The 14,323-nt window shown below is 34.4% G+C and overlaps 1 protein-coding gene across 1 annotated transcript in view; it reads left to right on the top strand.

Annotated features, from left to right (window-relative positions):
* The window catches only part of LOC142344447 (uncharacterized), a 251,125-nt gene that overhangs the window by 3,854 nt on the left and 232,948 nt on the right, over positions 1-14,323 (top strand). Inside the window, exons 2-9 of the mRNA XM_075396101.1 lie at positions 6,125-6,318; positions 6,385-6,567; positions 6,988-7,125; positions 10,654-10,977; positions 11,907-12,041; positions 12,380-12,700; positions 12,947-13,108; positions 13,468-13,664. Coding sequence (XP_075252216.1) covers positions 6,125-6,318; positions 6,385-6,567; positions 6,988-7,125; positions 10,654-10,977; positions 11,907-12,041; positions 12,380-12,700; positions 12,947-13,108; positions 13,468-13,664 — 1,654 coding nt within the window. The remainder of the gene's footprint in view (positions 1-6,124; positions 6,319-6,384; positions 6,568-6,987; positions 7,126-10,653; positions 10,978-11,906; positions 12,042-12,379; positions 12,701-12,946; positions 13,109-13,467; positions 13,665-14,323) is intronic.

Here is a 14,323-nt window from a genome sequence, read left to right as displayed (position 1 = left end):
CAAATTGTACAATTCTACCGCAATGCTATCATTCCAATCCTTCGAAAAACTCTCTAAATGCGAACTTTATCAAATTTATGTTGACCTTTTCAAAAAAGTTGAAGAAAAAGATGACCTTATAAAGAATTTTGTTATACAATGCAGCACTTACATCAAAGAAAGGAGACAAGACGGTGATCAGGCAATATACAAAAAAGATCAGGAAGTACCACATAATTTAAATAACGAATACAAGGTTAGAACGTTTCCAACTTTTAATATTCCAGAAAACACGGAGAATTTATTACTTGGAAGTAGTTTGGTTAAGAATCTGGTCAATGATCATTCAATACCGCAAGACATCTGCATTCACGCATATAGAGGTTCAACAACAAAAGAAAAGATAGCTGTTCTAGAAAAATATCCCGAGAAAGAACTTAAAACTGTTGTTTTGCAAGATGGAACCAATTCGATTTTAAAACAAAAACATCGTGATGTGAACGACCTTTTCAATGAATACATTGAATTAGTGGAAGTAGTGTCTCACAAATTTAAACCCAAATCTCTAGTGCTAATGGAGATCCCACCAATCAAGTCATCAAATCATAACTCTGTTGCTAATGAACGAATATCTGCTTTCAACAATAAACTTGAAATTTATGCAAACTCTGCTAATAATATGAATTTGAAATTATTACCCATTCATCAAATGATGCTGAAACTACCCCACTACAACTATCTGTTTTACGATGGTTTACATTTTAATTACCAGCAGGGAGTACCTTTTTTAAAGAATGCAGTTTTAGGACACTTTCTTCTCACATCAAACAATATAATTGCAAACGCTCAATACAATCGCAGTTTCAACCAATCGTTCAATAGAAATAAATTTCATTCCTTTCAACGCAAACCATTCAACCAAACGTATTACTACACCAGGAGAAATAATCATTTTTAATAATTCGTATAGTAACGCGAGATGATGTATTGCTTGTTTTATATTTCGATGTTTAGGGAAGGCACTTCATGGAAATGGAGAATCAGTCTCATTATCTTCACGAACTGTATCTTCAAGTGAATTGGTGTACGACAGTTTTCATGAGGTGCCATTATTCGTGTTAAACAATAGAATATCGGGAACGCCTTTTAATTTCATTCCAATTTCTTTTTCCCGTGTATTAAATATTTGTTTTGTCTTAATAGTTAAGGCTTCTATCATGATCCAATGTGGAGATGTAGAAGAAAACCCAGGGCCAGTTCTGAAATATGCTGAGTGCGTTAAAACAGTTGGCGCGTCTTTTAAAAATAATGTAAAGATTTTCTCCCTCAATTGTAGAAGTATTGTTGGTCAGAACTCCACCTTAAAGCAATTAATGGATGATTTGGGAAAAAACACAACTTTTGGCTTTACAGAAACATGGCTCAAAATGAATGACGATATCCGTTTTTGGGAAGTACGCAGTGAAAATTTCCAATGTTTCAGAAAAGATAGGAATCTTTCATTACATAACAAAACAAGTGGAGGTGGTCTGCTGCTCTATATACCTAGATCTTTCAAACCTAAAGAACGTTCAGATCTTAAAACCATCTCGGAATCGCGTTTCGAAAGCATCTGGGTAGAATGTGAGTTCATTAAAAAAAAGTATTTGATAAATATCTCGTACTGCCCGACCAAACACCTTTCTGAAATGTTTCTGTCAGAACTGGCGCTGGGAATTGACTGTGCTGCAGCTGAGAACAAACGAATAATTTTGATGGGCGATTACAATATTGATTTTTTTCAAAAGAACGAAAAACGAAAATTAGAAACGCTATTTATTCCGTACGGGTTGGTGTCATGTAACACAAAGATAGGGACAAGACAGAGTATCAATAAGACTGCATTGATTGATTATATCATCACAGAAAACTTCAAAAAATGTTTTGTTACAGAGAGCATCTTGAATAGTGATCACTATGGAACAGTTGTTATATTAGAAGAAAAAATAATGATGAAACAAATGCCAATCAAAAAACTTTCTTCGACAAAAAGAACTATTCTAAAGAAAAATTCCAGGAATATATTCGGAGTTCAGATTGGAGTTCCTTCTGGATGTCACAAAATGCTAACGAAATGATGTTCCAATTTTGTATCATAGTCGAGCAAGCAATAAGTGTGCATGCACCATTGAAATCTTGTTTTGTGAGGAATGATAAACCGAAAATTTTCCTGAATAGAAATATTTCATATCTGGAAAAAGTTTCAAATCAGAAAAAGAAGCTTCCTTATTAAAACACTTTGTTTCTCTGAACACAGAAAAAAGTCGCTGGAAATTTATACAAGAAGTTAGGAACAAAGAAAAACAACGAATTGTAATAGATACTCTGCGTAACAGTTTCGGTGAGCTTATTACGAACGGAAAAGACATCGCAAACCTTTTGAACTTCAAGTTTTCAGTTTTGGGGGAGTACTTTGGCGAAAGAAAAAAATTTTATGAAACATTGTTCTCAGCTGATACGGGAAATGCAAATAAATTTTTTTTCAAATATATTCCTTGTAAAGAAGTCCATGATTTAATAAAATGTTTGAATGTGAACAAACCTTTGGGTCCTTCAAAAATTCCCGCATGGGCGTTGAAAGATGCCCAATCGGTCATTGCGGAGCCTCTCTGTTTTCTGATAAACGAGTTTATTTCTGAGTCTTCTTTTCCGACTGACCTCAAAAAAGCTTTGGTCTCACCTCTTTATAAAAAAGGAAACACAGAAGATCCCACTAACTATTGTCCAATATCGGTAACCGGCGCATTGGCAAAAATTTTTGAACAAGTTATAAGGAACCAAATTAATGACTATTTGATCTCAAATAACTTGCTGTCACCTAAACAATTTGGATATAGGAAAAGTGTCCACAACAGATGCCATACTACAATGTACGGAATATGTACGAACCGAAATGGATAAAAAGAATACTGTTTGTGGAGAATTCATCGATCTCTCAAAAGCATTTGACTCAATCTCACACGAAAAACTAATAGAAAAATTGAAAAGTTTAGGATTCGACGGAACATCTACACAATTGATTAGATCATATTTGAAAGACAGAACTCAAAAAGTAGTTTTCTCGGGAAATGAGTCCGACTGGATTTTACTTAACAGAGGAGTGCCGCAAGGGACAGTATTAGGACCAATATTGTTCAACATTTATGTGAATGATCTTCATAGAGCTATTGATAATAACAATTGTCAAGTAATCCAGTACGCCGATGACACTTTCCTCTATTCTTCTCATACTAATGAAAAAATAGCCAGAAGTTATTTGGAAAAAAATATTGAAAAACTATGTTATTACTTCCAATCACATCAATTAATGATGAACAATAAGAAGACAGAATATATCGTGTTTGCTCCATCAAAAAAAGCACGAACTCCGTCTTATCTAAATGTTAACAATGTGAACATAGAAGAAACTTCGTCGGTAAAATATCTAGGAATAATATTAGACAACAAATTAAATTTTAAAGAAGAGATCAAAAGAATACTCTCCAGAATGGCGTGCAGCATCAAAATCTTGAAAGATATAAGGAACTGTTTTCCTATAAAAACTAGAGTAACACTATTGAACGCTCTTGTTTTAAGTCACATTCAATACTCATCTCTTATGCTCGTTGGTATCAGAAAAAAATCTCATGATAACATTAGAAAAACAACTTAATTGGGGAATAAAAGTGTGTTTCAAAAGAAAAAAGTATGATCGCTCGACTGATTTAAAAATAAAAAACAGAATCATGCCTGTTGAATTCCTTCTCAAATATCGATGTATGGTTTTTTTCTTGAAATATATTAGGAAACAATTGCCAGCTTTTAGTAACAACAATTTATTGCAAACTTCTAATTGTAACCAGAATGCGAGAACGGGAAAAATTTATCCGGCTGTGAAAAGTAATTCGGAATTCCTCGATAAATCATTGATGCTGCAAGCCATGAAATTGTACAATGAAGTTCCATATGAACAAAGACAAAAACTCGATAATGTTAAGAACATCAAAGGTTTTTTGAAAGAATTCTATTTCAAGGAATATCTGAAGGACCCAAAGGCGTTGGAATACAGAGATCTGTTGCGGGACCTTTTTTAAGCTTTCATTGTTTTTAATTTCCTTATTATCTAATATATTTATTTTTATGTTTTTAGTATTCCAAACGTTGTAAATAAAATATTTTCTTATTGTTTTATGTATTTTAGAACTTGTACATTGCCATTTTGTTGACACTTTTAGGTGTGTAACATTTTGGAATTCAATGTTTTCTTTTTCTTTTTTTTTATGTGTGTATATATATGCATCTATCTTCTGAAAGAAGCAATCAAACAGAACATTTCGTTTCATTTGTAAAATTGTCGCATAATATAGGAAATTGTGTTCAAGTTTTATCAATTACGCGAAAGTATTTAATTTGATTGATTGAAGTATATTGATTTCATAATTAGCGACGTTGTGACAGACAACACGGAATCATTCTAAGGACACTGCAGTCACATAGATTGCAGCAGTTTTGATGGTGAATCTTTCTCCGTTGAAATAAAGTAAAGATGTAATGTTTCCCAAGGGGATAAACAACACTTACTTTTTATTCTTTTCATTGCTGATATGTACTGATTTAAAACGTGATGATTTAGATGTAACATTTTTTGCAGAAGTTTGAGCCCTATACTGTGCTAGGAGCTAGGTGAATGTTAATATCGCAAAGACCAAAGCCACCAAGTTCATATAACATACAACGACAAACACTTTTCAGCAAGAAATGCAATCCAAGGTACACTAACTTTTGTTATCTAGGGTTTATGTTTTCAAGTCTTTTATCACTAAAACATTTTAGACATAGTTGCTGTCTCGTCAAGCGGTTGCAAACTTTAATCTGAAACTCAGGTTGCGGAAAACTTTTTTATGGAACGAGTTTTTTCTATGCATTGCCCATACAAGTCAAATTCTTTTTCCAATAGCAACATGAGGCCTCAACTTTTGCCCAATTGATCTATTTAAAAAAAGTCGGTGACCTCTATTTTTGGAATTTGGGCTTGAAAAACACTCCATTACTGAAGGAATAGTCATGTTTCCCTAATACTTCGGATTAGAAATGTTTTTCTTGTGGGGTTGTTGCTTTAGATCCATATATTCCTTTGAAGTACTCCTCCCACGCCTTAATTGTAATTTGTGTTCCTCTGGAAGTCAACTGCTTTGATTTTAGTTTGTCCAAGTTTTTTATTAGATTGTGGTTTTACAATTACATGGTTTTTTTCTATGATTTGATGCAATTTTTTTATTTTACTTTTTCTGAGGGTTCGTTTAATTTGTAAAAACGCGATCCTTCCTAGAACCTGTGTCTGTTTTCAGCTTTCAGTTGTTTGTGCAGCAAGAAAATTTTATTAAACCATTTTGGTTATTTTCTTTTAGCAGAGGCGGCTGTTGATTCATAGATGTCCTGGAGAGATGTGAGTACGAATTGTTGATTTCACTCGGTGTTGTAGGGTTTTGCACTTCTTTCATCGCTTTTTGTCAGTTTGCCGATGTTTATTCTGGGCACTTGCTTTCGTCTAAGTGCTGCTGTGCTGTGTTTGCCTTTTAGGTCAACATTACATTTATGTGCATATAGGCGTGTAGTTTGTGTTCTAACGATATTTATTTGCAATTTAAATTTTCGTTTTCGACAAAAACCTTTGTTCATGTTGTGCAACAAAGGATATAGATGTCATTTTTTGCAGTCTTGACATGAGAAACATTTCTAATACTCGGCCTGATTTTCTCTTCAAACTGTTCAGAGTAAGCGATTTCTGATTATTTTCGTATTGATAGAGAAATTTTTCTATGAATTTTGTTTTCGGATTGGTTTCTAATTTGTCCGGGAAAACTAATGTAATATTGTAAAGGAAACCAATTTGTCAAATTAAAATTACTTCCAATATTTAATGTAATATTTCAATTAATGTAATATTCTAATTGGTTGTTTTGCTCACAGAGCCTTTGATTCTTCTCCCAGTGAATGTTTATGCCCCCACTTAGAAATGTCGTGCTACTATATAGTGCAATACTATTTTGTTATATATCCCCTTAAGATGGGGAAAACGATACATCCGAGCATTTTCTGTACTTTTATTAACCTTCATATATTACAGGTCCTGTAGCAGAAACCAGACTGAGATCGTTGTTATCATCGTTGGAAAATATTATTGTCGAGTTGAAGTCAACTGGTGTTATGCTTTCGGAAGTGAGAGACACATGGATCAAGTTTAATCAGTCATCAGAACAGCTCAAAGTTTACATGAATCAATGCATTGAGATTTTCAAGTCTACAACTCCTATAGCACCAGTTTGTGTAATCATTCTTTTTATTTGCCTGATATTTATTCTGCTCTTTTAACGGTTCTTCATTTAGGACTTCTTTCAAGATTTCAATCATTGGGCTGGTATACATTCTGTGGTCAATGAATGTGGCAATTTCTTGATTGACGGTGCAGATGACCGAACAAGAGAGAAATTAAAGAAGCAAGTTTTAATTTTGAACTCGAGATGGAAAGAAATCTCCGACTCTGTTAAATCGAAATTCGGTGATAAAATGGTAAGTGGTAAAATTGTAAAATCATACTGGACATATCTGTCGTCAACTGATGAGATATGTGTTAGCAATAACTACTACTACTACTACTACCGCATATCGACTCCATGATAGGGGATGAAGCAATGTATTTCGCACTTTTTATTATATCCTCCTCTCAGCTTAATGAGGGCTGAGAACCTAGAGACCTGCTGTACCCCATCAATTAACGTAACTGTACCATAATTGAAGGGCTCTTTAGTTTTTGTAATCTTTTTCTTAGAAAACCCCCCACTGTTTGTGAGGGTATAATTCCGATAAACCCGTTATATGATCCCATTAGGCATTCAAATCAGTTATTCATTTAAGATTTTTGATGTATTTGCAGTTGTAGAAGTATCTTGATTGGAATCAATCTTCTTGATGTGATTTTCATTATTTTAGAAAGTGCAACAACTCAAAAAATTTGAGGATGATATGTCCAAATGCAATAAATGGATCGAGGAAGCTAAAAAGGTGCTCGGCCACAATAAGTTGAAGTGCAATCTTAGTGAAATCATTCAGCGGCAAGACCAATTGAAGGTAGGTTCAATCTTGCTAAGTGCCACTTTCATTCCGACTTTGTTTTCAATGCCCCCCCCCTCCCCAGTATATTTGAGGATCTATCCCATCATAGCGCAGCTGAACCCAATCTTCACGCCCTGGTTTTTCTACGGATTGGGTGATCCTTAACTGCCAATGAACTGCGCTGAATGCTTTAGCTAGCTTACGCAGTGATGATACCTGCATAGCAGTTAATGTCTGCAATATATGGCATATGTTTATTTATAAACCTCTAAAGGAGTCAAATTTATAAAATAATATATTATTTTTATAAATAGACGAAATATGAAAAAATAGGTGATAGTTGCCTCACTTGTGGATGTGATGCAATTCTGTTCGTTGGGTCTACGGATGGCTTAGAGATAACTCTAACTCTGTGCCAGAGTATCAGGATGGCCTGAGGTGTCGTTTCAGAATACGGCGGGACAATTATGGAGTGCCAACTTTGAAAAAAAAATCGACGACAATTTCAGATTTTCCCAGATTTGGAGTTTTCTTATTTGAAGTTTCAATCTTATTTGTTCCGGCTTGATGGCTAATGTTACTTTTCGATAATGGCGCCAGCCTGTAGTTCTTCGCTTCCGCGGAAGCATATTTTTCCCTACAAAATTTGTAGAGCTTTGTTAAGTGCTGCAATCTTTTTATGCGATTTTAGTGTAGTGCATTTTTTTCGCCTTTTTACATCGTTAAACTTTTATCCTCTAAATAAAGGGTTTGTACATTGTGTGCGAAAACACATTGCTTATTGCCTTTTTCAGATTTAGTCACATTTGATTCCAATATTGAGCTGAAAGAAGTAAAAACATTGAAATGTTTAGGAGCGTTGCTTATTACTGCGTTTTTAAAATCATTTGCTTATGTGTAGGTTTTTCTGGTTACTTTTTTGAGTATGTTCAACAGTTTCCGAGCCGTTTCTTGAATCTCCTAGTTTTTCTTTTTTGTAAAAAATTGATTAAAGTAACAGATTTTGATGTTTATGAGACCAGTTCTCTCCGTGCAATTCTTTTTATCCGGCTTTTTCCAATCTTTGATAATTTGTTTTTTGAAGAGAATGTTTCAAAGGTTATTCAAAGGGAATTTGTTCTAACATCTGGAATATTGTTTTGAGTTTTTGAGGTGAATGTGTTAATAATTTTAAAACCAAAAGTTTTAGATTATTTGTCAATTGCGTTTTTGTGTTTGAACAAATTGAGGTCAGAAAAATGTTGAATACTTCCACGAAATTTATGGATTTGATTCTTGTGACCAATTTTTTATTGTTTAAAATTATTGGACTGCTTATTTGTCCTTTTCGTCTCTTTTGCAACTTTCTCCTATCGTTTTTCCTAATACTTAAAATGCTTTTTTCGTTTAATCTGTAACGTACAGTTTCAACTGAAGTGTTATTAGAATATTTTTTATCCGCTATATAGAGTTAATTCAAATATCATCTAATGACCTAAGTTGTACATGACTGGAGGGAACAGAGAGTAACTTTGAGGTCATTTGATTTAAGTAGTGTAGAATATGTTTGCGAAGTTACATTTTTTGGTTCTGTAGAAATATGATAGCGTTTGTTGCCAAATTTGTTGCTAGCATTAGAGTAACTTTATCATTTTCTTTTTTGCATTTGTTTTGAGAATTTTATTTTCCTCATTGTCTGTCTTCCTCAGAGCACTATTTACAATTTTTGATTTTTAAATTAATTTTTACTGAATTGTCCGTGCTCTGGTCCTTCGAATATCTATCAGTTCCATCTGTTATAGTGATCAAAATGGTAATTTTTTGGCTTGTACAGTGCTGCTCGTTGAAACTTGTTTTTTTTTGTGTTGAGGCTACGCTTCCTACTAAACAAGTCAAATCAAGGTCAAATGAAACAGTGAATTTAGAATAGCATGAAAATCGAAATTGAATGCTATATTCTATCTAAGCCATATTGATTTGTTCAGTTCTGTCATCATTTATATTTAGTAACTATTATTAGTAAGTGATTATCATACATGAAATGAGACTCAAACTGGAACTGCCGCAGTAACAGCAAATTGTCATCGACACGTGTTCTTGAGTTACGAAATAAAATCTATTATTACAACATTTTGAGCTCAAATGGAATACGAGATACCGAAGTTGGTATGCTATTTTCAGTGAATTTTGCGATATTCAAACCAATTCAGAGTGCGGAGAATCGTATTAGTTATCCCGCACCCTAACCCCTGCGGATTCAGAGAATCATACGACATACTTATCTCTATCCAATCAACAGTTCAGAATTGACACGTGCAGCAGTATAAATAGATTGAAAACAAAAATTCAATTGGTTGTTAACAGTTAAAGTTCGGAAATTTGGTTATATTAAATTGACATATAGTACGTACTGATCACATTTCTTGAGCGGTAAATTACTAATTTATCGTTACTTGTTCCTGTATATCATGTTAGTGATTGTACAGTTTAACTAACTGCGACTTTTTAAAAGAAAATTAACTTTGATATTCTCAAAACTTTTTTGTGAGGAGCAAAGTTTCTAAGTAAGAGAAACTTTCTGAAAAGCATAAAGTCGGATTCTCTTATTGGCTTCAATGAAGCCTAGTATAGTTTCACCAATTGCGTTTTTCAGCAAATGGTTGATTGAATTAAAATCACAAAGTGCTATTAAAACAAAATTACATTTTTGTTTATTTCCGAGAGGTCTCCGAAAATATTAATAAATCGGAGATAGAAATTATTTGCTCAAACCAGTAGCTAGTTCGGTTACCTAGAGGTGGACATCTGGGATTTTGTAATTTCGAATTGTAAATTGAAATGTTAACAAAAACCCAGACAAAAATTTTGATTGTTTGAAATTGAATTGTTTTGTATTCTGAGAGAATCAAGTTGTTAAGCAGCAAAGCTGAGCAATTAGTTATTGAGTCTAATTGAGCAACATTTAATGCAGCGGTAGTCTACAGTATTATGGATATTACAGTTCACAAAAGTTAACTGCTAAAACGTTATATCCGGACAGATTCGAAACCGCTGAAACGAACTGGACTGTGTAAAGTTTTCCTTGTCTTTGATAGGAGAGCAGGCATTATATTTGGTCTAAATGAAAAATATAGACGAGCATCTAAGTCGTTCAATTTCTCACCCCGACATTTTTTCTACAGTAGTTGACCTGTTTGTCCTTTATTGCTGCGTTTTGTCAACTTTTTTTCTCATCGATTTGCCTTTTTTTGTTCAATTTGATGTTGTTGATTTTGATAATGACGTATTTTTTAGACCAGCCCTCACTATAATCGTATCCACTATCATCATTTAGGAAGAATTCTTCCGACTTTAGTCTGTTTTTTCTTAATAATTTTTGACAAGACATCTGAAGTTTCAGCGACTTTTTTTGTGAAAAAACTTTTCCTTCCAGGGTCCAAGAAATCGATTAATTTCAAATTATTTTGTTAATATTGACCGTTAATAAAAATGGTAATTCTTAGGAGTTAAGAATTTGTTGGCTTTGGTTCTAATTAGTATATCTGAAAATTCTGCTGTTCATAGGAGTTGGAACAAGACCTCCCCGACATCGAAGAGCTGTTCAAATCCCTCAACCGACTCTGTCAATTGATAGTTCCTCAAATCTCGGAAGACCAAAAGACTAAAATGGTTTCACGACTGCGCAAACTCAAAGATGACATTTTGGACATCAAACATCGTGTTGCTGTTGATATTGAAGACACGATCACTTCTGTTGATTTGGTTCAGAGTTTCGACGAGAGAAAAGAGAGGATTTTAGATTGGAGACAGAATTGTGAGCGATTGTTTGACGAATTTGAAAAGGGATTAGAATTGAACCAGTTGGAATCTTTTAAAATGAAGTTTCAGGTTAGTTTATTTATTATTGAACACCATTTTGGGTCATTGTGGTTTAAATCCTACATTTTTCATAGATTTTACAATATGTGACATTTTACTGGGACGTATTTTGAACTTTATTTTCGTTCATGATTTTGGAGTGTTTTTCATTTTTTGTAAGACTCAAACTGAAACAGTCGAGTTTAGATGTGACCGTTTATCGTAGCTCAATTTTATTTTTCCATAGATTCCATTTGCGGTATTGTTGCACAGGTTGTTAAAACGTGAATTCCTTTCTCTAATTTTAAATGTGTCTTTAAAAGCTATTTAGAACCATAAATCTCAAGCGCATCTTTTTTTGTCTAGTTAACGCATCAATAATTAACAACAGTTTAATGTGGAAATTTCAATGGCGTCGGGGACAAAATGGTTTTTCCCATTTTAGTATTTCCATATTAGCTCTCTGCCGCTCGAGTTTTTCCATACGCTTTCAAAATGGCAGCTTGAGAATAGAGAAGTGCATGGATTGCGTTTTGTGATTTAAAACTGGGAACCATTTGCTTTTCCGCTTGTTTTATGAGCGCCTGCCTCTTTTCCTCGATATGTCGGGAGTATCTCTTACATGTGTTGTTCTGGATTAATTTAAAATTAATCGATTTAAAATCAGTCTTTCCACTATCAATTTCAAAATACAACAGATTCACTTTGGAGTTCAGAAGCCGCCTTTTTAGCGCACAAAACGGCTTTGAAAAAATTGAAATTTGAACTGAGCCGGGGCAAATTAATTAAATTAACTAAATTTTTTGGTCATTATCCCAAATTAGTTCTAAATTTTACTACTGAGTTTTTGAATTTGACTTAAATTTATGTATTCGGACATTTTCCGTGACGTTTTTTCTGTCAAATTGAATACCTCTAAATAGTTGATGAATATTAAAGTAGTTTGGCTCATATTCTAGGAACTGAAGAATTCGAATAACTGTGAGGAGGATCTGAAATCTCTGGCATCTCTCGTGAGCCAACTAGAATTGTGCAAAAGTATCGAAACGAGAGAAGTTTCAGAGGGAAGTTTGAGCCTTCATACGAATATACAGGTTGGTGTTTGAAGAGATCCATGTTAATAAACATATTTTTCAATGGATATGGAAAATTTTCTTTCGTACTTTGTAATAATTGGTACATCTTTAGGTGATTTTTCACTCTTATCTTTTCACGTTGTCAGAAACCAGTTAAAGCTTTTCAGTCAAAGTTTTTCTCCAACAAGAGCATTGAAAACGAAACTTGGAATAATATGCGTAGGCACATTTTTTTTATTCCACTCGTATAAACTTTTACCAGCTCAAAAGATCATTGTCAACTATAAATATTTGACTAATTGTTAGAAAAAAAACATTTTAAAGTTAAATTTAATCTAAAATTCAATATTTGATAGAAACTAGAGAGCCGTCTTTCTGACGAAATGTCGAACCTCGAGACCCGAGTGGGCGAAGCGGGCCGACTGCACAAAATGCGATCCGAGTTCGAGTCGTCTCTGGACGAGGCACGACTTGCACTCTCCCGAGGCACTCCGATGCAATCGCGTGACGACCACACAATGCTATTGAAGAGCACGAAGAACAAGCTGGAATCTGTGACCAGCCGAATGGCTGAGTACAAGAAACTGTCTGAGAGGATTTCGTCCTACTCGGCTCTGAATGCGAAGACAAAGAGACACGTAGTCGACCAGGCGAGGAAACTGCAGCAGTCTTCATCGGTATGGTTTGCTGCTTCGTTAAAAACTGATTTTGAAAGAAAGGGAATCATGTATCAATTCCAGACATGATTGGGTTCTCAAGAAGCAAAAACAACTGGACGACGTTCGGAAAAAAAACGAGGGACACCGTCTCAAGGAACTTTTAATAAAGCCACATTGAACTAATTAGACCCTTAAAAAAACAGAACCAAAAGTTCTTCAGAAGATCTTAAGCTTCTTCAATTTTGGTATTGAGCTTTCTTTTAGGATCTATTTGAGGAGCTGAGAATAGCGGTGGAGAGGGAGGACGTGGCCACTCAAGAGAGACTGTTCCTCCAGATGATTTCACGTGGGGAGGCACAGTTGCAGGAGGAACTGACCAAGATCAGATCTGGATCTCCCACAGACGATGTCCTGTCTAGTCATGTTGTTAGTAAACAAAAGTGCTTCTTGTTTTCTACATTTTTTGAAGCTGCATTGATAAGCTCACTGCAGAAACAGCAACAAGGACTATCTTTTCTGGACCAAAGAAGTCCAAAAAAGTTTAATCATTTTCGAGTTCATATCTTTAACTGATTAACAAGCGACCTGTTTATACCATTATGGTATCCATGGGCTAGTTTTGAGTAATAATGATCATTAAAAAACGCGGTTTAGCTTCCTTTGTGTTAAGGTAAAATTATAAGTTATGTTTTTCGTTTTTGGTTAAAAAAGTCTGCCGTAGTTCATATCACGTTAGTCTGGCGGAGAAATGTTGACGGTATTTCATGCTTAAGTTTTCACTTTAGACATTTTTCGAAGACCAAGGACATTTGCACGACGGTAGCCGTGCTTTGGAAGCTCTTAGTCGGAGCAAGATGGCGGAAGAGCAACCGCAGCTGTACCAATCACATCAGAATAGATGGCACGACTTCCTTGCTCGAGAAGTCAACTTCAGAAGGGAGCTGCACGAGATCCCAGAGAAGTCTGAGAAGTACCGACAAGCGTAAGTGAACTTGCCGCTTTTACTCAGCTTTGCTTTTGAAAAACGCGATCATAATTTTACACGGCGTCAATTAAACAAATGCGAAGAGTTATATTAATTTTGAACAAGTTGCTTTAGTTAACTGCCTACGAAAATTGGTCTTATTTCAAGGACCCCCTTTTTGCGCGTAAAATCTCCTTAAGATGTTCTGAAAAAGGATTTTATGATCAACAATCAGCAGTTCGGCGTCACTTCTGTGTACTTTCTATTTTTTAAACGAAATATGGGATTATATATGATTATTTACTCGACAACTTTGGAAACTCTTTTTAACTATAACAAGGGATTGCGTAATTCCTAAATGTTCAAGAATCTTGATGAGGAAAGGCAAGCCTAAATTGCGGCGGAAATGATTAATTAAATATTTTGAATTAAAAGGTGAAATATTTTGATTTTAAATTGAAATATTTTAAAATTTTAATAATCGGGGCTATGATGATCAAAATCATTGTTCCGACCCAATTTGTGGGGAGAGGAACTACATGCTCAACTGTTTTTTTTGTTCAGTCAATTTTGGCCGAGCAATTTATTTATCCTAGAGAACCTTGGGTGGTAAAAGAACTGACTGTTTTTGTTTTTTTTCGTTAACTTCCCCTTCAATCTCAATTTCTAAAGATATC

The sequence above is a fragment of the Convolutriloba macropyga genome, chromosome 1 (assembly GCF_964194025.1).
Source record: "Convolutriloba macropyga chromosome 1, txConMacr16.3, whole genome shotgun sequence".
NCBI lineage: Eukaryota > Metazoa > Xenacoelomorpha > Acoela > Convolutidae > Convolutriloba > Convolutriloba macropyga.
Note: the sequence above shows the minus strand (reverse complement) of the source record. Positions and strands in the feature narration are given on the sequence as shown.